The following is a 21804-nucleotide window of genomic DNA, read 5'->3' as shown; positions in this document are numbered from 1 at the left end:
GTTTAGCAAGTCAGTTTTTCAGAATCTTATCCCTGGGATTAAAGTCATTGAAGGCACTTGTGTCTCCTCATTTAAAAGTCTCTTAACATGGTATGCCTCAATTCCTAAGGTGTTACTTCCTCTCCCCCAGGAAACATACTGACAATTCTAGATTGTCAGAATAGTAACTTGGAGTCATTAAGATTTTGACAGATCATACCAAAACAGTATTTCTATTGGTAATCGCTTGCTTGAAGCTTACTGGGAAAAGTATTAATGATGTCAGATTTTCATTTGATATCCTAGAATATTATAAGGATACTGTGCTGCATAAATCTAGAGGTAACTTTTATCAAGATTATTTAAAAAATTTAAAACATGATTTTGACATCTTATGGAGGGAAATTTTGCTGAAAGAAATTAGAGCTGCTCAGATTATCAGAGAATGTATCCTGTTTTTGTAACTAAATGAATGGTTCATTATTCATAATTTGGCTTGTTGGGGATTGGAGAAAAATCATAAGACATCCTTAGAATAATTCAACACAAATTATACACATAGTTAGATCCTGAGATGTTACAACAAATTTAAAAATATATAGATCAACATGATCCAAATGATTTCCAAGACACCGTTGGAAAAACAACCATTTTGGTGGTGGGTAAAAACAACCATTTTACAGTGTATGCTGGATGGACGTCCATGCTGAGCTGGAAAAGCCCACTCTTTGTTTCCAAGTATGAAAGCTAGTCATCCAGAGCAGGGGGCCAATCAACATCTACAGACTAGAAGGAAGAAAACAAGTCGTTAACACATTATTGTTCTAGTAAGCATTTACTGGTAATGCTGTACATATTTAACAGTTTTAACATAATGCAACAGAGGAAACTGCATTGGAAGAAAACAGCCACAGAACATCTCAATTTAACACTCTAAAATCCACTGTAGGACTTGGGGTTCTTGGACCTGAGGTCTCTTCCTGAATTCACTGAGTATTTGGTTACTCAGCCAGTTATTTAATTGTACTTTTTGATCAAAACAAGTTTATAGTATATTTATAAACAAGTCAAGAGTATATTTAAATTTTTTTAATGTTATTTATGGGAAAATGAATGAATGCAGGGGGCAATACCAACTTTCCCTCAAAAGTCTCAGCAACTTTTAGTCTTCATTTTCCCATCCTGCATTTAACAGTACTACATTTAAAGTAGTCTTTATACTTACAATGTTAAATAATGTTAAATAAATGTTAATAAAGTAGTACATTTAAAGTAGTCTTTATACTTAAACAATGTTTGTAACTTAGCAACTAAATGTGAAATAAATCATTATGAAAGATCACCTGAAACTAGAAAAGGATTAGAAATTTTTGCATTCACATTAATAGAATTTTTGTTTCTTTTAAAATTGAATTTATCTATCTCTACTCATCCTGGTTTGGCTCTTCTAGAACAAAACCTTGATCTTTAAGTTATAATGGAATTACAGTAGCAGAATATTGGTCTCCACATAAAATATCATGTCCCGGGCATTAGAAGTATGAAATTCCACTTTGCCTTAACTACCTAGAGGGCCTAATTTAGAAGTTAAAACAAACAAACAAAAACTACAAAAAGCAAACAACAAAACTACCATGCCCACATTGTTTTTAATACCTAAAGTGTAAAACCTGAAATGACTTACTTACTAAAAATTATTTTTTTAAGTTAATCTATGTGTCAATATAAGACTTGGGAATTATTATTAGAAAAGCCCAAATAAGTATTGTGTGTATCTATATATTTTACAAATGCCAAGAAATACTTTGGTTTCATTTCAGAGAATAGCCATAAACCAAACACCTATATATAAATTTATGGGTGGTTTTGCAAGCCTGAAAACCAAACATTACTGATCACAGTATCTAGTGTGTGTTGAGGACAGGGGAAAGTAGGCATATTTATTGGGTTTTTAAAGTTGTACAGGTGATTGTAGTGGACGGTCAAGGCTGAGAAACTCTGGCCTTTGGCTCTTTGACACTCCTAAGCTATCCTAAGAATTAAGGTCAAAGAAGATGAATGCATTTGGAATTTTCTTTAGGAGAAGATTGTCTTCCTGAAAATGAGAGTCTTACTAAGAAGATTCCCTGCAACCCTCAAGGTGCTATCACTGGTTGTCCCACAGGAGGTGTATAAAATCTAACCCGAAAGAACTCAAGGGAAGTGCTGGTAAGGTAATAATGCTCCAGTGATCATTTGATTACCATGGCTGTTTTCACACCAGGTAATTATACCCACTTCTTTTCATTTATACTGAGATGATTCCCAAGTGCAAAAATCCCCCCCCCCCTTTTTTTTGTGGGCTAGGGGGCTGTTTTTAATCAGATATTTACCAAAGTGTACAACTTGTGACTCAATACCTATTGGTGCTCACATGAGGAAAATATGGAGAATTTCCTGAAAGATCCATTCATTCCATCCTTCTAATTAAGAATGTAATGTGATTTCAATTCATACGATATGAATGGAGAATTTCTTTTATACTGTATCATAGAAGCCTTGAGTGAGTGAGTGAGTGAAGTCACTCAGTCATGTCCAACTCTTTGTGACCCCATGGGCTGTAGCCTAGCAGGCTCCTCTGTCCATGGGATTTTCCAGGCAATAGTACCGGAGTGGATTGCCATTTCCTTCTCCAGGGGATCTTCCCAACCCAGGGATCGAACCCGGGTCTCCCGCATTGTAGACAGACACTTTACCGTCTGAGCCACCAGGGAAGTGTCCTCATAGAAGCCTTATGGGACTGCTTTTATATATAACCATTGACTCATCCCATTTTCTATCCCTACTTGTTTCTGAGTAGGCTGTCTTAAATTCTCTACAAAAGAGACCAAAGGATATGTGAAGGGCACTGAAAACTTTCTTTCCTTGCGTGGTTCCAGGGTCTCATGTCATATGTAAAGCACAGTTAGTCAATGAGCTATATATTTGTAAGAATCATAAACGAGACCAATTTCAAATATCTATTAAAGTGAACAGTACTATTTGGCTTAGTGCTGCAAGAGCATAATGTTGGCTGAATTCAGTGTATAAACAGGCATTTCCACAATAAAATGGTTTACCTCAACATCCAGCTCAAGAATGTCTGCAGTCACATCCATCAGAGAGCCAATGTTTGGCTTGGTTCTTCCAAAGTCTCCATGTACAAACTCTTTAATGTAGCTGAGGTTTGTTTAAGGATAAAATGAAGATAGTCGTGTAATACCAACTGTTAGGTGAGATTTGACAGGTTGGAGGGGAAATGACAAAAGCAGAAATGCAACAGAAGGGAGTTTATTTCTGAGCCATGATTGGGATGTATATCTTAGAAAATATAGCTATGGCAATAAATAAGCTACAGCAAACTGATTCCTACCAGTCTGGGAGCCAACACTGGGGCCTAGAGCCTATGTTTACACCAAACTTACCAAGAGTCATGACTTTTCTTTTGGCTCATCTCCAAGTGCCAAAGTTTGAATATGGATTTTTAAAATTAACTGTAGTTCAATACTTTTAAAAAAAGAACTTCAGCTGTTTTCTTTTTTGCCACAAATTCTATTTTACCATCTTTTTGGTCTCATCATTTTTTAGTAGTGACAGCAGATATCTGCCAAATGGTAGGTTCTCACAGGGTCACTCCTGGTGACATTATTGATGGCTTCTCTTGTAACATGACCCAGTGACACAATAGCAGTAGGATGGAAGACAATGTACATATTTAGGCTTAACGAAGGCCCTTCATAGGATTCTAAATTCTAGTTGTTTGCAATTCTTGCATGGTTGGCAATAGAACTAATTCTTTTGTGTGTGTATTTTTCTTATAGATTTTCAAATTTCAAAGTCAGTGACTAATCGTAGAATTATTCAGATTACCTTAATACTCCTTACACAGAACTCTACTATAATCTTAACTGTATTTTACCTGAGAGAGATGTTTTTGCCAGCATTCAGTAAACACTCATTTAGCCTATGTTATCTATAAACCAGCACTTAGTATAAAAATGTAATATAATTTGAATATAAAAGTTTATTCTCAGATGATAAATATAAAGTTAAAACCATAATATGATGATTAAGTCTTCCTCATTTTCTCATAATTTGTTCACTGTACTTTCACCAAACATTTTGACTCAAACATAAGGTATATAGTTATCTAGTTAACTGTCTTCTTCGCTAAACTCATAATTGCTCAACTGTCCCTTTTCACTCACCTCTTTAGAGAGTGCTACTTCTGAGTAGCAGTGATGAGGGAGGATGAGAAAAAGTCCCAGAATAATTAATTAAAAGGTCCATAATAGTTTTTATTCATAGCCAGAGGGATGAAGTATAAGTCAAATGAACTAGTTTGGTATACTGAGCAATATACGAGAAAAATTCACATAATTCTGTGAATTATGGAATCTAAAGTTTTACGATGTAATAGTCTTCCTTGGTTAATGCCTTAGACTTGTTCTAAAAGTATGTTAGTGAGATTGAAAAGACATTGGCTTCTCCATAAGACCACTGCATTTCTTCTTAGCACATCAAAACAAACGCTAAAATTAGATGAAAATGTATGTTCTTTATATCTGATTTCTCTGAAATTCCACCCACTGTCCATCTACAATAAGCAAATGTGCTCCATGTCCCCTTGTCTAAATAGGTCATCACTTGATTGAAACTACAAAAATTCAGATTTTTGGAGTAAATAACCTGTACTTATTTCAGCTTGGTCAGTCCTGGGGTGGAGTAGGTAAAGAGAAGGGGAGAGAAGACTGATGGAAAGGAGCGGCAGACTAATAACAGAAAGACAGTAAGAATGCTATTTGGTAATTAAAACTTGACTTATTTCCCCCCTGTTATTATATCCAATAAGTTGTCATGAGTTTTGTAACAAATAGAAGGTTTCATACTTCATGTTATTCAATCACAAAATAGCATCAAACCAAGAAACAAATAAAAACTTGGGGCACTTCTGAAAAATAAACTAAAACTAAGGCAAAGGCAGTTCCCTGATATATTTTAACCCAGCAACTAAGATCTGATACAAGGACTTACCTGGTGGCTCAGATGATAAAGCATCTGCCTATAATGTGGGAGACCTGGGTTCGATTCCTGGGTTGGGAAGATCCCCTGAAGAAGGCAATGGTACCCCACTCCAGTACTCATGCCTGGAAAATCCCATGGATGGAGGAGCCTGGAAGGCTATAATCCATGGGGTTGCAAAGAGTCAGACACAACTGAGTGACTTCACTCACTCACTCACTCAAGATCTGATACAAAACCACACAAAGCAGAGTAGATTACTAACATGATTTAAACTGGGACTGTTCTCTTGTTCTGGGCCAGTGGCCAGATAACGTGAAGGTCTGCATGTGAAGTGGGGCCACTCCCATCCATCACCCCTGTTTAATCATCTGGGGCAGAATGCTGAAAGGACCTAAATGTGGTTGTCAATATGTGGCCTGCAAAATGTGTAAAGGCATGAATCAAATCAAATGTGTTCTCTGAGCCCTTACTATGCCCTCAGTACCTCAGCATTGTGTAAGACACAACCTATTTTAAGGTTCACATTGAATTGGCTGCTGCCTCGTGATTTACAATGTCATTTTGAAAAACAAATTTAATAGGTCAAAATACCTCAGATAGACAAAAAAGATTCTTCTACAACCCAAACCTTTCCTGAATAGTTTCAAGATAAGGTTGAACCTCTTTCCCAGGGTGGCATGAATTCTCCCAATAGGAATCTGGAAGGCTTAGTGCTACACAAGGGTGAAAGGATACGTTCCAGCTTGAGTCTTCAGGTAGAGGCGGAAATGGTGCTCGTCCACATAGCGTGTCTCCATGGAGTGAATGATGCGAGTTCTCACAGCCAGGGGCCTCCGGTGAAGAACCCGTAAAGGTGTTTTCTGGTCAATCTTTAAGTCCTAGAGAAAGATATGAGAACCATGTTTCAGCTTTCCTGCCCAGTGAAGCCTGTCTTAGCATCTCCTTTGTCATCCATGGCTCACTATAGATGTTTTCTTAAGGATCCCATCTATTACTATCAGGATAGAAACTAATACTGTAATAAATTGTACTCTCTAAGGTTCAAACTTAGTGGGACTTCCTATAATCTAGTCCACAATTACTTATCTTCTGGGCCCCAGTATACCATTTAAAAACAAATAAAAAAAAGTATCATTGATTTGAAGTAAATGATACCCAAGGTCTCTTTTGTTCTAACATTGAAAAATTGATTGGACCCTGGAGTGTTATCCTGCCCATTAAACAGAGATCTTCTAGAAGATAATGTTCTTACTTTTTTTTCCTCCTAACCCAGCAGAGTGACCTAACAGTGAGAAATTCATACTGAGGTGAGAAATGGTGTTTATAGAAAATGGACATCAACATCACTTGTGTGCCTGGGCAGTGTCCATGTTGTAGGGATAATAATATACCTATTCACAAGGTTATTTCTTTTTGTTCTACAAAAGGAAATATCTGGGAAATTAACAGCTGCATCACTGTTTAGGGTGGTGTTTCAGAATAATAATTATAAGTAAACCAGAACCTCTCAATATTTGTCAGCCCAGTTCAGGTTACTTGAGAATTACATTGCATGTTTTTTTTTTACAGCTCAGCTTTTTAGGGACAAAGGCTTGGTTTTCTCACAATTAGAGATGTCCTTTTATATCACAAGATATAAATAAAGAAATACAGGTTAATACTGTAAAAGGCCAACTAATTCCCCGTTTTAAAAATAGATACTGGGCATAACCAGCAATGTAGGTTCACAAGAACTTTGAATCCTCTGCAATTTCTTGTTGGAACAATTCCTTCCTGATTTATGTGACTAGTAAGTGCCTGAAGCCATGCTGAGAAAAGAAAGATTTCTGTCTGGCCTCTCCTCTATCTAGTTCTCCACCAAGAAAGAAGAGCAGGTTCTGACAAAGACTACACTCGAAATGGTATGACTGCTTGCTTTTATCAGAGCAGTGAGTCAATGGCTCCTCCTAACTTGTGGGTTTTACGATTCTATAATTCTTTGATTTTAGAAGCAGTTTGTTCGGATGAGGTAAGTTGTCTCCATAAGGTCTAACGTTACTCTGGTCAAAAAGACCAAAAAAAAAGAAAAAGGACAAGGCTGAATTATTATAGAATCTATAAAGATATGGTCTCCACTTTAGGGCACAGAAGCAGCTGGGCTTTAAAGGTGTGACTAGGTGCGGGGTGCCCTTCCCGTTTCCTTTACGAGGCATTCCTGGGACTCTGACCCAGGAGCAGGCAATGGAGTTAAAGCTGAGCCATAAGACACACCACCGCTTCCGACACAACACTCAGACTGACACACACTCGTGTGTCTTTTTGGTCTCTTGGTTTTTTAGTAAACAAAATGAAACCACTTCATTTACTCCAACGCTGTGCTCTGCTTTCCCATACTGCTGAATTTTTCAGAAACACATATAAAGATACACAAATGATTTCTTCCTTACAACTAGGTTGCGCTGGACTTCCCTGGTGGTCCAGTGGTTGAGAATCTGCCTGCCAGTGGAGGGAACATGGGTTTGATACCTGATCTGGGAAGATTCCACATGCCCCGGGGCAGCTGGGCCTGTGACACAACTGCTGAGCCCAAGCTCTAGCCTGTGCTCCATAGCAGAAGAGGCCACGACAGTGAGAAGCCCGTGCACCGCAACTAGAGAGAGAGAGCCCGTCTTCACCATGAAGGTCCAGCACAGCCCACACACACACACACACACACACAAGCTAGACTGCCCTTCAAGAAAGAGGAGACAGAGAGTAAATCCGAAATGACGTTTTCTCAGAATGGGGCAGTAATCAGTTTTTATATTTTTGATGCCAATAGGAATATCTGAAAAATGTTTTAACCCTAGCACTTTAAGAAAATGATTAGATGTCAGTTATCATCAGTCCACTTGGGCTGTGGTCCATGAAAACAGACCTTTTCACTACCTAGGGTGTACCTATAACAATCATCTCAGCATTATTTCTGAATTAGCTCTATGGCTACTCCCAAACTGTCACTCTACTGTTAAAGTGGGTTTCTATTTTCCCCACAGCATTCTAAATGACATGTATGCATGTCATGGAGTAGAGGCTTAGAAATTTGTTTCACAATCTTAAAGAAATTTGTCTTAGTATAACTCATTCGAAAGACTCTCAATAATAGAGCCAAAAGCCAAAGGGCGTTAGATATGGAATCACAGAAGCCAAGAAGTAGAGGGCCCACTGGGGATTATCCAGTCCACCTGTCATTTTATAGATGAACTTCTCTCAGTAGGTGACATGTATGTTTTCACCAAAATACTCATTATTAAAATAAACACTATTCTGTACCTTGCTTTCCCCTGCCAATGTTATGGATGTTCCTACAAGTCATAGATGTAGACCTACCTCCATCTTTTTATCACAACACTTTTAGACATATATACATACAACAACACAAATTAAATGGGATCACATGTTGTTTTAGTTTTTTTTAAACAGCTGCATAATATTCCAACATGTTCTACCATTTCCTTATCAAAGGAAATTTACTTTGTTTACAGTTTTGTTGATTTTCTCACTCTGAACAAAGTTAACAAACATCCTTGTGCACATATCCTTATACATTGAAGTTTTATTTCTTCAGGACAGATTGCCAATAGGGGAAGTACTGGGTAGACCATTGAATTTTTATTCTCACAGTCACTGCCACATTGTTTTCCAAAAGGTTAAAACACTTATATTTCTATTGAAAATATAAGTAACTAGCCTTCTCCCTCCAACCAACAGACATTCTTAGCCTCAGAAGAATAAAATGATGTCATTGTTGCTTTAGTCTAGAGGTAAAGTATCTTTTCAAATGATTCTTGGCCATTTGGAGTTGCCATTTTTTCAGTTGTCTGTTCAAATAATTTGTCCAGTTTTCTCTATTGGGTATTTATGTTTGTCATAAGTATAAATCCTATTTATGGTATTTCTTTTGCCATACATTTTTTGGTACAGAGTCATACATATGTGTATATATAACCACACACTTATGTGTGTGTCTAAATCACAATGTATCATCCTCTATATATTCTTTTATTATTACTATTTTAATTTACTTATTTTTGGCTGTGCTGGGTCTTCGTTGCCGCACACGGGCTTTCTCTGGTTGTGGCGAGCAGGGGCTACTCTCTAGTTGTGGTGTGCAGGCTTCTATTTACTGAGGCTTCTCTGGTTTTAGACCACAGCTCTAGAGTACATGGGCTCACTAGTTGTAGCACACAGGCATAGTTGCCTGCGGCATATGGGAACTTCCAGGCCAGGGATCAAACCCGTGCCCCTGCATTGACAGGCGGATTCCCAGCCACTGGACCACCATATAAGTCCTTTATATTCTTATAGCTTGTTTTTTTTTCCCCCTTTAGTATTCATCAGGAACATTTCCCTTTGTCAATGAATATTCATCTTCCATAAAATTTCTAACATCTGGCTAGTAACAGTCCATCATACCAGATAAGCCATAAGACTAAACCAGTCCCCTCTAGATTTTTACAAAATATTGTCCATTTAAATAATGTTGTGATAACCACATATTTGTGCCCATTTTTGCTCATTCCTTGCATGTGAAAGTAAGTTATCTTTACAGGAAGAGGTGGGGGCAGGTGGGATGAAATACTCAAATGAACATGTAGATCCTCAAGAGCAACATCCTCATGTGAAGGAAAATCTAGCATGTGCCAAAACATTTGTGCCCTACATATATCCCCCGACATACTGATTTACAATATGTTTTATCTGTGCAGTTAATCTGAGCACCAATTCTATTAGATAAATTCTGTTTTCTATTTCCTTTCTGCAGATGGTCAAATATAATAATAGCATTGTTGAAGGTTTTCTATATGCCAGATCCTATCGTAAGGGCTTTATGTGACTAAACCTGTTTAATTCTTCTAACTAATTTTATCGATGAAGAAACTGAAACACAAAGACGCTAAGCAACTCACCCAAAGTCATACAACCAAGAAATGCAGAACCAAAATTTGTACACAGGTTATCTGTTCTTGGAGTCAGACTCCTAATCAATAGCAACACTGCTTCTCAGACAGGTTAGATGAATTACTCAGTCATTTAAGGAGTAAATGGCAGAGCCAGAATTTAGAACCAGGTTTCACAGCCCCTGGTGGCTCAGTGGTAAAGAACCCGCCTGCCAATGCAGGACACATGGGTTCCATCCCTGGGCCGGGAAGATCCCCTGGAGAAGAAAACAGCAACCCTCTCCAGTATTCTTGCCTGGGAAATGCAATGGACAGAGGAGCCTGGCAGGCTACAGTCCAAGGGGTTACAAAAGAGTTGGACACGATTTAGCAACTAAACAACAGCAACAACTCAAGGGTCCCCAAAGCCAGTGTGCTATGACTTGGCAATAAATGAGAAGACAAAAGACTTTCACAGTTAGTAGAAAAACAGAAGAATTAGAGCACTGAACTACCTTTATGTCATCTAGGAATTCAATGTCCTTCCTCTGTATTGCTTTATTTGTCCATATTAAGGCACTGTAGGTCTTGGTCTTCTCTTCTTCACCTTCTTTCATATGTCCTATTGCCTCTCTAAACAAAAACAATAAAAGAAAGGTTGTCTGAGTTTATAAAATACAGATAAGCCTTGCCCCAAACTTCTCTTTCTTTAAAAATAGCTTTAGTGAGATATAATTTACATACAATTCCTCTGTTTAACTGAACGATTCAGTGATTTTTAGTACGTTTACAGAGCTGTGCAGCAATTACCACAGTCTAATTTTAGAACACCTTAATCACCCCAAAAGAGAAACTCCACACCCAACTGCAATCTCTTCTCGTTCCCCATTTCCCCCAGCCGTTGGCAACCACTAGTTGACTTTATAGACATCCCTACTCGGAACATTTTATATAAAATATGAATACTGTAAAATGTACAATATGTGGTATTTGATGTCTGGCTTCTTCATAATGTTTTTAAGGTTCATCCACGTTGCCACATGTATCAGTATTTTAAAGTAAAGTACTGATATTTTACCACTGATTTTCCACTGTATGGATATACCATTTTGTTTATCCATAGACATTTTTGTGGTTTTCACTTTTTTGCTATTGTGAGTAATGTGACTATAAGCATTCATGCAGAAGTCTCTGTGTGGATGTACATTTTCACTTCTCGTGGGTATATAGCTAGAAGTGGGACTACTGGGTCAGATGGCTACTATATATTTAACCTTTTGAGAAACTGCCAAATTGTTTTCCCAAGTGGTACTAGTTACCATCCCACAGGAATGTATAAGGGATCCGATTTCTCCACATTCTCGCCAATACTTGCTGTTTTCTGTCTTTTTTGTTAAGTGGGATCTCATTGTGGTTTTGATGTGCATTTCCCTAATGACTAATGATGCTGAACACTTTTTCATGTATTCACTGGCTATTTGTATATCCTCTTTGGAGAAATGTGCACTTAACATTGTCTCTAGTTTTAATCGAGTTGTTTTCTTATTACTGAGTTGCAGGGGTTCTTTATATATTCTGGATACAAATCCCTTATCAGATAAATGATCTGCAACCAAAACTCCCCTCTTGAGACATCACCAGTGAGCCTACCCTTACCTTGTGACAAGCTGCAAGTCACGGACTTGGATTTTGTTAGATGAGTTATTAATTTTCTGTAGTATTAGAAAAAGAAAAACAATTAGCAACTCTAGTTCAGTTACAGAGTTGCAGAAACATGACAATTTCCATGTCATGAAGTGGTTTACCTGCTGAAGTTCCTTAATTTCTTGTGAAGTGAAATGTACTCTATGAGGATTCACCAGCTCAATTGCAAAGGGCCTTCCTGGCAGCACACACCCCGTCATGAAACAGAAACGTGTTGATGGAGTTAACATTTGGGCTAATGCAAGAGGGTTAGGAGGTGTGAAAAAACGAGTTGAGCGCTAGAGGACGGAAAGTTCAGTGACATGACTACATCTGGGGGAGGGAAGAATGTGTGAAAAGAATCAAGGGGTTTTTGGGGGGCTGCTAAACCCCAGTACAGGCAGTATGTGAAAATGACTGCTTTCCCAAAAGTCCATGAACGAGCCTGTGTTAATTTACAAAATCATGTCCAAACAGTCACTAATTGACTTGGTAACACTAATGTAACATTGTTATGTGCAGCAATGCCCAGGTATACCAAGTTGAAATACATTCTCCTAGCCTAGTGAAATGAAAAGCTGAGATTCCATGAGAAGAAAGGACTATAAATCTAGAATAGTTCAGGATTACTCTCTCATCATCTTTCTTGTAATGCAATAATATAAAATGAGAAAAATGAAGGCTAAAAGAGCAGGAACATCTTTTCAATGAAGATGTGCACTTTGAAAACTGTACTGGTACTGAAATGTTATTAAAAGGAACAATGAATAATCAGACTTTCGGAAAAAATCAAGTACCTGTTTGTTAATGCACAACTGTAAAAGTCCCTTATAACCTATATGTATGCAATAAAGATGGCCTCTGAAGAAATGATCCCTGTTAAAACATAATCATATAATTTACAAGGGTAACTCCAAAATCCACAAGGCTTCCTCTCATGGAGAAGCTCTGGGCTCTGCCAACTTTGATTCTGACTAAGTGACTACAGAAAACCTACTGCCTGCAAAGGGTGATAATCTGAAAGTTAGTTCTAGTCAAGTGATGTTGTAATCTTACCATTTCCTAATGTTCTCACATCTACATCTTCTCTTCCAGAGGAAGAAAAATTAAAGCCTTTGGAAAGCAGATAAAGAAAAAAAAAAAAAATCAGCGACATAATAGTCCTAGGCTTTCATTCCCACCCTTGGTAGAAACCCAATTTGTCTTAATCTACAGAAGAATCCCAAGGAATAGTTATCATCAAAACTCTAGTTCTAATCTCTACTGAAAATAACAATGATAATAATAAATACTATTTATTGAGTACTTATTACATGTTAGACACTGAGCTAAAATTCTGCATACATTATTTCATTTATTCCTTTCTGTAACCTTATGAGGTAAGTATTAAATGAAAGAATACCAAGCTTCTGAAAGGTTAAGTACTTTCCCCAAGGTAACACAATTAAAGGTAGGTAAAAGCCAGATCTTTCTTATCATTCCATGCCACCATCCCATGGGAAAGCCAAAGCCAGAGCACTGTTTGGAGAAAGGCCCTGCTACCAAACTGGCTACAAACTTATGGTGAAAAATCTTTCTTCTTTTTCTTAAAACAAAAGAAAACAAAATAAAAACAGTATTTGAGAATTAAACTCCATGAAAGGAAGGGAAAAGAAAAAGTTTGACTCTAAAAGCAAATTCATTATATAAGCAAACTTAAGCTGGGGCCACAATAAAACTAGTATATATTTTAAGATAGATGGATCATCACAGACTAAAAGCTACAAATACTGGGGTGGGAAAGTGGAAACATGGAGTGGAGCAGAGGGTGGGGGGGGGGGGTGCTTCCATGACAACTTTCTTAGATCCAGAACCAACGGATGATTTTACCAGGGCAAACATTACCACGAGCAGGCTGTAGTTTGTCTTATACCTGCACACCTCCATCCCCAATCCAACCTCAGGGAACTAGGGCCCTACAGTGACTGAGCCGTAACCTGTGGCTGATGGTGTGGAGGGAATGAACAGAACACAGAGACGTAGATCTCCCCATGACTCCTCAATCTGATCAGAAACCTCAAATTCATAAACTAGCCCAAAGAGCTTCCCCAAAATTCCAGCCCATCAACAAGAAAGAAGTACAGAAAAATAGGCTCTTGAGAAGCCCAAAGGAACAATAAATCCAGACTAAGGGATAAAGGGCATTTATTACATCTTTTAGAAAAAATGTTGCAAATTTGGACCCTACACTGAGAAATACTTTGGAGGGCAAACTTTAGAACTTTATTTGTATGCAATTATGAATAACAGAAATTTAGGGGGGTTCATGGAGAAGGCAATGACACCCCACTCCAGTACTCTTGACTGGAAAATCCCATGGATGGAGGAGCCTGGTAGGCTGCAGTCCATGGGACTGCTGAGTCGGACACAACTGAGCAACTTCACTTTCACGTTTCACTTTCATGCACTGGAGAAGGAAATGGCAACCCACTCCAGTGTTCTTGCCTGGAGAATGCCAGGGATGGGGGAGCCTGGCGGGCTGCCATCTATGGGGTTGCACAGAGTTGGACATGACTGAAGCGACTTAGCAGCAGCAGCAGCAGCAGGGGGGTTCAGGATTGGGAACATGTGTACCCATGGCTGATTCATGTCAATGTATGGCAAAAACCACTACAATATTGTAAAATAATTAGCCTCCAATTTTAATAAATTAAAAAAATGCTCATATTATGCCTTGCCTTATCCCCCAAATCCTGTGAGTTCTACAGACTTCTCAATGGAACAGATATTTCAAACAACAACAAAACCAAGAACAAGAATGATCAGGAACGACAGTGACAGGGAAAAACAAGGACATGAATGATAAGGGGTTCAGTGGTCTGTAGTGACCCTCATACTTGGGGACAGACAGACAATGGGACTGAAGGAAGGGCAGAGGTCAGATGATGATGGCCTCAGAATATCAAGTTAAATAGTTTGGACTTTACCCTGTAGCTGAAACACTGACCAGTTTTCAGCAGGCAACTGACATGACAAATATTTATTCAATAAGTGAAGTAATAAATGTATTGGGAAAACATTTCTTAGACACATTGGTTTTGAGAGTGTGTCAAAGTTTCACTTATTAACTAGAGAACTGGCAAGTAGAGAATATGACATGCCAGTCTGAAGTGAATGAAAAACAAGTTTGTATCTCCCACTGAGGGGAAGGACCCTTTATAGAAGTAGTTAGGCTGCTTCATGCAATACTGGCTTATTTTCATAGAGCTGTAAAGTGTAGAGGTTCAACAGTCAGAACCATCCTCCCGGAGCTGTCAGATGTGAATCACAGAAGTGACAAGTAATATATCTGAGAAGCACAAGTTTAGCAAACTGATGCTACTAATCAGGGATTTCAGACAACAAGGTTTTATTTCATAACAAGGAGCCAATTAGCACAGAGGCCCAGAGGTCTGCTTTTTCTCAAGTGGCTCTTTATAAATTTCCTAAACATACAATTAGAGTTTGCTTTTTTTTCAGTTTGGGGACAATTTTGTTTTCCTTCTCAAGTGGACTATAACAAGGAATTACCTCATGAAAGATTGCAAGGGGGAAACATACAGGTGTTCAGAACCCCTCTATAGCCCTCCTGGTAATGGAGGATTCCTTGGAACCCAAAAAATCAGAACTAAATCTTGTATCTTCTTACAGAAGGGAAATAAGGTGGCCCCCAACAAGAGTTTGAAAGAGACTTTTCATGCTAATGCTTTATTTTCACTTCTTTGTAACTTGAATAAGTCTTATGAGATAACCAATGTGTAAATATTAAATTAAGTAGGTAGAAGTTCATGGTAATAGCCCTGAGTCTTTACTGTTAAGATTTTGGAAAATGTTAGGTTGCTAGGTTACTTTCTTTTCCATTCAGTAAACAGTTCCTAAAAGCCTTCTTAAAAAGGGCCCACTACCTGACAGGCAACAAATGATAAAAGGGATATGGCTTTGAAGTGCTTCTCTTTCCTTTTGACAAGCAGAAAGCTGGAGGGACAGGGCATCTCATTTCGATCACTTGTCTGCCTTTACTAAAGCACATTTGTCTAAGGTTTGCCAGAAAGAAAGATGCATGTCTAGGTGGTCTTTCAAAAAAGATGTTCTAATTATGCTAGGAGACCTACTCCAAAGAGTATGATACACTTACTCACTGACTATGTTTTTTCCTGATATACATGATTTCCTCCGATTGAAATCTCAGTCCCTTTTCTCTAAGTCTAATCCTGGGTGAAATCACGAGGCGTTTTGCTCCTTTGACCTGACAGGCCTACTGAGACAAAGAAAGCATATTCTTGACAGGGTCTGACTCAGCTCACAAACCTGGGCTTGTTAATACCTAAGAAATTAAAACAACAACACTACTATTAAGTCTTTGTGAAATGGTTGCTGTTGATCTATCTTCTCTAGGTCTGAACTCTATTCTAGGACATTTTAGCTGTTAAGATGGAAGACAGGCATTTGCCAGTGGTTACTCTTGAATAAGCAATGGATATAGAAGCTGTGTTTTAATTTCCTCATATTCCCAATAAGAGGCTGAGGCTAAGGTGTCCCAAGGTCAGAGCTTAAGTGCATTCATTTAAAGTAGTTTCAATTGTTTTGAATTTGCCCAGGAAAAGGCAGTTGTCTTGAGAGAACAGAGAAATCTTAGGGCAGCTTGGCTCAAATCCAGCCCTGGGCAGAGGAGCTCAGGACATGGCAATGAGTTCACAGGAAGCTGCCAGGCAAGGGGCCCAGACTTGGTGGTGGTTTACAAAATCCAGAAATCTTTCCTGCCACCTCCAAGAAGTCTATCTGTGAACAAGTATTTAAAATATGAATATTATAACACTTACTTTCTGCTTTGAACACTTTCAAAAGATGGTCTGAAATTAATTCTTCCACTGAAGATTCCAGCTTCCTTTCTCCATCAATTATCCAAGGAGTTTGTGGTAGATTCCTGGAGTATTTATTATATCTCCCTGACAAAGAAATATAAAGGTTACCTGGCTGGGATGGTATGATTAACACAGCAGAATAAAAAGGAAAGTAACAACTATCCACTAAAGTGCCAATATTCTAGGGGCTATGATACAAAACAAGGCTTAGCCTTCGACTAATTTATAATCTAATTTAGTGACTTAGCACATACACATAATTCAGTGAAAAAATTTAAGGTAGCAATAGAAGAGATTGCTAAAGACATGGTATGAATCATCAATGAGATCTAAAGCAATGCTCAGTATACTTATTAACCTGACTGAGTGAGTGAACAAGTTACAATATTATGGAACACACCAAGGATCACTTAAAAAAAGAGCAACTACGGCTTTTACGCCTGATTGATAATACTCTCAGTGTAAGAGTCATTGGTGATAATGTATTCCAAAGAGTTCAAATACAGGAAATTTTGCAGTTTTTATAAGTTAAGAAAAAAAAAAAGAAAACACCCTAACAGAATATGACTCACTGTTTTATGAATAAAGCTACGTTGAGGCAGGTAGCTTTTACTACCCCAGGGCAGGGTATTATAGTCAAGACTAAAGAGTGATTTCATTTCAGCTATTACTATGAAATAGCTATAGCTTTCAAAACAAAAACTGTCTAACCAGATTTACCTCTTGGGAAAGTCAATGCAACAATTTTGTTTTCCAATCAGAAGCCAAGTGTTTAGCCACTCTGCAGATAAATTTTTTTTCCCCCCAGGACTGACTTCATGTTGTAAAACATCCTCTCTGTTCTCTTGATTAGTTTTTGGTCTGTACATCTACCCATATTTCTATTTGGCCACCTCTGATGAAAACTTAAAATCTGGGATGTATCATTTCCTTTTGGCATGGCATTTTAAATATCAAATCTCTTTAGTGATCCATAAGAATACTTATAAAATCTAAATAAACTTGACTATCAGGTCTAGTGCTTAAAAGAGTTAACTAATCAGAAACTAATAACAACAATAAGAAGGAAACAGAGGAGAAATTAATTGAGTTTTTCAGAAAGGAGAGACAATTGACAGTGTAAGTATATTCTAGACTAAGTATTTTACCAGCCACAAAAACAGCACCATGAGCACATTCAATTTCAAGAACAGTGCATACAGCCTTTGGTGAGTTTGGAGGACAAGGAAATTGCCTGCAAAACAAAATAAATTTTACAGCTACTATTTTCCAGACATGAAATTGAACCACATAACTAAGATGAATCAGCACTGCCTGAGATGCATGGAGCCTGAGTCTCTCAAGGACTAAGCCTCTCCCGAATTTTAAATTTTGGGACTGTTAGGGTCTTCTGGGCCTCTGGAGGACCACTTTTAATACATGAGAACTGCACTAAGTAAATCAAGGCTCTGCTAATAACATTCAGACTCAGGAGGCCTCATGTTCCCAGATGATAGTTTTCAACATCAACCTTGAGATTTTGGGGGAAAAAATCCACACATATGTAGTAGAAGCCTCTCTGGGTTCATTTTAGTATCCATGAACACTTGCTGCTGCTTACAAAATCCTCAATCATTTGGGTAAAGCTGGTGTGCAGTCAGAGATTGGTCATGTGAGTATGGCACACCTGTGGGGAGGGTAGTCCACCATTTTTTCTCTCTTTTCATTTCAACTATGATCTTGGAAATCAGACCACAGAGCCAGAAAAAGTGAAATGTGGCTGACTCTGTCTTTTAGCTAAGAAACTTCAATCCAGCTGAGGACAGACAGGAGAAAGCAATGTATGACTTTATTCTCTGTCCACCATCTGGGAACTTCCAAGAACTGGAGTCTCTCTATAAATGACTAAATGTGTATTTAATCCAAAATGCTTGTGTTGAAATTTTCAGTTTCCCAAGATGTCTTAACAAAGAAATCACTTAGAAACTCAGGCACTACTGCTTGGAGAGAGTAACTGTCTTTTGTTTGTAAAGTTTAACAGGGACTTCCTTGGCGGTACAGTGGTGAGGACTCCACACTTCAACTGCAAGGGGTACAAGTTTGATTCCTGGTGGGGGAACTAAGATCCCACACAGCATAGTCAAAACAACAACAACAAAAAACTTAATAAAAATACTTCTATTCTGAGACATGTTTAGTCAGCAAAATATATGAAACCTTCCTCATAGCTTCCTTGTTTGAAGTTTATTCAAGGCTATTCTGGAAGGATAACTATGATAATATCTTATTAATGAAATGAACACACTGAGTATTAAAATGTAAGATTTATTGTAGTTCAGCATACTTTAGCAAGAAAGGAAACTCAGGAGCCTTTTCCTCTCTCTTCTGGAGATGTATGATAACAGGAAATCCAGGATGAGGGATGTAATGGGGCTAGTACTAGCCTGGAGAATCAGGAAACCTGGCTCAACATTCAACACTCAATCTTAGGCAAGTAACCTCCACTTTGGACCTCAATGTTGTTGCTGTAAAGTCGCTAAGTCATCCTCTTCTAAAAGATAAACAAGTTGGACATGATTCATAAACCCAAATATTACTTTGAGAAACATTTATTGAACACCACTACATGCCAGATACTGAGCCAGGAACTGGGGATATAATGGAGATTAAGACACAATTCTGGTCCCGAAAATACATCCAGTCTTGTTTCAGAGATAATCCAGATTATTTCTAACGTTCTCTTTATTCTAAAATTCCATGATTATTTCTTGTTTCTGTACTTCTACTTACTTGCGGAAATCCTCTTCTTTTATCTTATTCAAAGCTTTCATAACTGCCATTCTAGTGAATACTGACTATATAGGGTAAAATGAAAAGAAAAAAAAACATTTTATCACCTATATAAGAAAACATCAGAGGTGAAACAGAACATGGTTGGAGAAATTATAATCATTTTAAACCATACTTAAAAGTGAGAAATACTTAATAGCTTCAAGAAAATAAAGAAAATACAGCAGTGTCCATCCTGTCAGTTCTGGACTGGAGGCTTCTCTTTAATTTAGGCTATGTCTGTAACATCAGGTGGACCTCACAGAATACATCTTCTTCACTGCACTAGCCCACTCCCCTCAAAATGTGGTATTTTTCAAATACAAAAAAATGATGACATGGCAGGAAATGTGCTTCAAATATTTTTTCTGAGACCTCAAAGGAAATTTAGATGGACCCATCTCTCTTTTTTCTCTACATCCCTTCAAGGGTCACAGTACATAATTTAGGAGTTGGCTGCCAGGATAAGGGGCAAAACAGAGCCAACTAGCATGTCTTGACATCCAGCAATTCAGTATCACCCACTAACTACAGACAAAGTAAATAAAACCCACTATATTGAATAGAAGGGCATCTATAAATGTCCCACTTTGGGTTTCTCAAAATAAGAAAAGCCAAACTTCATGGTAGACATACTAGAACTAATTAGGGCATATTCACGTGGTCACTATGATAAGTTACAATTATTTCTTCTGTTATGAGAAACTACACGACTGAAAATAGGAACAATGTAAATATCTAAACAGTTCAGCAACAAAAGAAATTATTTTCTAAACCATACTCTGTCAGAGGATTAGAATTAAAAATTAAGTGCTTATTTGTTAAGATATGAAATCTTAACCCTGGAAGAATCTCAAAAGGTCATTCAACTCATTCCCAGCCATAATGTAGGAAAACTACACTTAAGACTAAACAACACCTACTGGCCAAATGGCATGATGTCTGTGATGGTTTGACAAATATTTCCTTACTCTATTATTTGATGCTGGTACTTACATACTTGCTCAAAGATGATGAAAAATAAAGCTAGATCTTTACATAAACATGGCTCACAGGTCATTTGGGCAGAACTTCCCAGTTGGTATGGCAAAGCAGTGAGCTACAGCTGTACCCGGGTCCTTCTAGGTCACAAGGGTTGAGGGGAAGGGCCCGGAACAATGAGAACCCCTCGGCCTCCTGTTCACAACTTAGAGCAACTTCACCTGTTAAGCTCACGGTGCTGGCCAAACATGGTGATGTTCTAGATGTACCATGATGTGAGGAAAGGAGGGAAGCAGGGTTTTAGGCTTGATCTGTATTTCTGATTACTTCTGCACAGGGCATTTGGCAAATGTTACAAACTCCCCAAGCCTCCAATCTCCCCCAGGTACTAAAAGATCCAGCAATTAGTCAAAGTAAGAGGAAAGACCAAAAGATGTATCTTTGATGATAAACTTATATTATTTTTAGCAACCACAACAGCAAAACATCAGTTATGTTTAACAACCACAACATCGGTCAGTAAAACTAGAATCTCTGAGCCTATACAAAACCAGCTAAGTAACTGGGCTGTGAAAAACAGCCTGTCAGTAACATGCCAGGCCATTCCATCTTGGCATGACAGAAACTAAAAATACAAGCTAACTATTTTTTCTCATTAACATGAAGGCCAGCTCACATCAGACAGTAAGGAGAATTTAAATAAAAAACCCTTTTGCAAATGTAGCCTGAAATAGGTTCTATTAACTCAGGACTGTCCTAAATGAAACAATTTACTTTGGATTATATTTTCAAAATACCAATTTCTAGAAAACAAATATTAGACAGAAGTTTGGAATCGTGATGATACTGAAAACATACTCTCCCAGATGATGTAATTTTGGGGAAACAATTCAGACACTGACACAAGCATGAGAATGTGTGTTACGACTTCTGAGCCACACACAAAGGTGTTGAGAGTTAAAAAAAAAAAAGGAATGTAGCAAATGGAAATAGTTTGAGATTGATTCTTAGTATAATAGATTGCCAATATTTCTAATGCATATCCTTTTTGTTGTTAATGTGAATATTCAGCTCAGAAAAAACTCACTAAAGAATAAGAAGCAGAAATCCTTACCTGTTTGTTTTTGGCTGGCTTGAAACAATCTGGGCATATTGCACGTCTAAACAAAAATCAAGTTAATATAAAAGATTAATGAGTTTATTTGAGGGTGGATAAAATTCAAATATTTTATACAACATAGCTGCTAAACTCAGGATATCAGAAGCGGACAAAATGAATCCCTATATGAGCCACATTGGTTTGTCTAGACTCATATCAGAGAGCACACTTTAAACCTTCAAAGACACGACAAGTTCTGATAGGCCCCCTAGAAAGAAGAACAAAACTATTTTCATGAAAATCATAAGGTATTAATAATGTTGCACAATTGGCAATGTTAAGTTGTAACTTACAGGAAGTGGCAATCCTCAACTGTTTCTGGGTGAGCAAAGACCACACTCACTTCAAACAAGCTCTAAAAATTATAAAGACA

The 21804-nt window shown here is 37.8% G+C and overlaps 1 protein-coding gene across 1 annotated transcript in view; it reads right to left on the bottom strand.

Annotated features, from left to right (window-relative positions):
* Window positions 1-272: 272 nt before the first annotated feature.
* The window catches only part of PUS10 (pseudouridine synthase 10), a 78156-nt gene continuing 56624 nt past the window's right edge, over window positions 273-21804 (bottom strand). Inside the window, exons 7-18 of the mRNA XM_068982770.1 lie at window positions 21725-21786; window positions 21387-21432; window positions 19253-19317; window positions 17632-17717; window positions 16442-16567; window positions 12660-12716; window positions 11726-11802; window positions 11577-11632; window positions 10436-10553; window positions 5758-5900; window positions 3078-3177; window positions 273-765 (exon numbers count right to left, since the gene is read on the bottom strand). Of these exons, the coding sequence (XP_068838871.1) occupies window positions 727-765; window positions 3078-3177; window positions 5758-5900; window positions 10436-10553; window positions 11577-11632; window positions 11726-11802; window positions 12660-12716; window positions 16442-16567; window positions 17632-17717; window positions 19253-19317; window positions 21387-21432; window positions 21725-21786 (975 nt within the window). The 3' untranslated portion in view covers window positions 273-726. The remainder of the gene's footprint in view (window positions 766-3077; window positions 3178-5757; window positions 5901-10435; window positions 10554-11576; window positions 11633-11725; window positions 11803-12659; window positions 12717-16441; window positions 16568-17631; window positions 17718-19252; window positions 19318-21386; window positions 21433-21724; window positions 21787-21804) is intronic.

Source organism: Capricornis sumatraensis, chromosome 1 (genome assembly GCF_032405125.1).
Source record: "Capricornis sumatraensis isolate serow.1 chromosome 1, serow.2, whole genome shotgun sequence".
NCBI lineage: Eukaryota > Metazoa > Chordata > Mammalia > Artiodactyla > Bovidae > Capricornis > Capricornis sumatraensis.
This window is presented reverse-complemented; position numbering and strand designations above follow the sequence as displayed.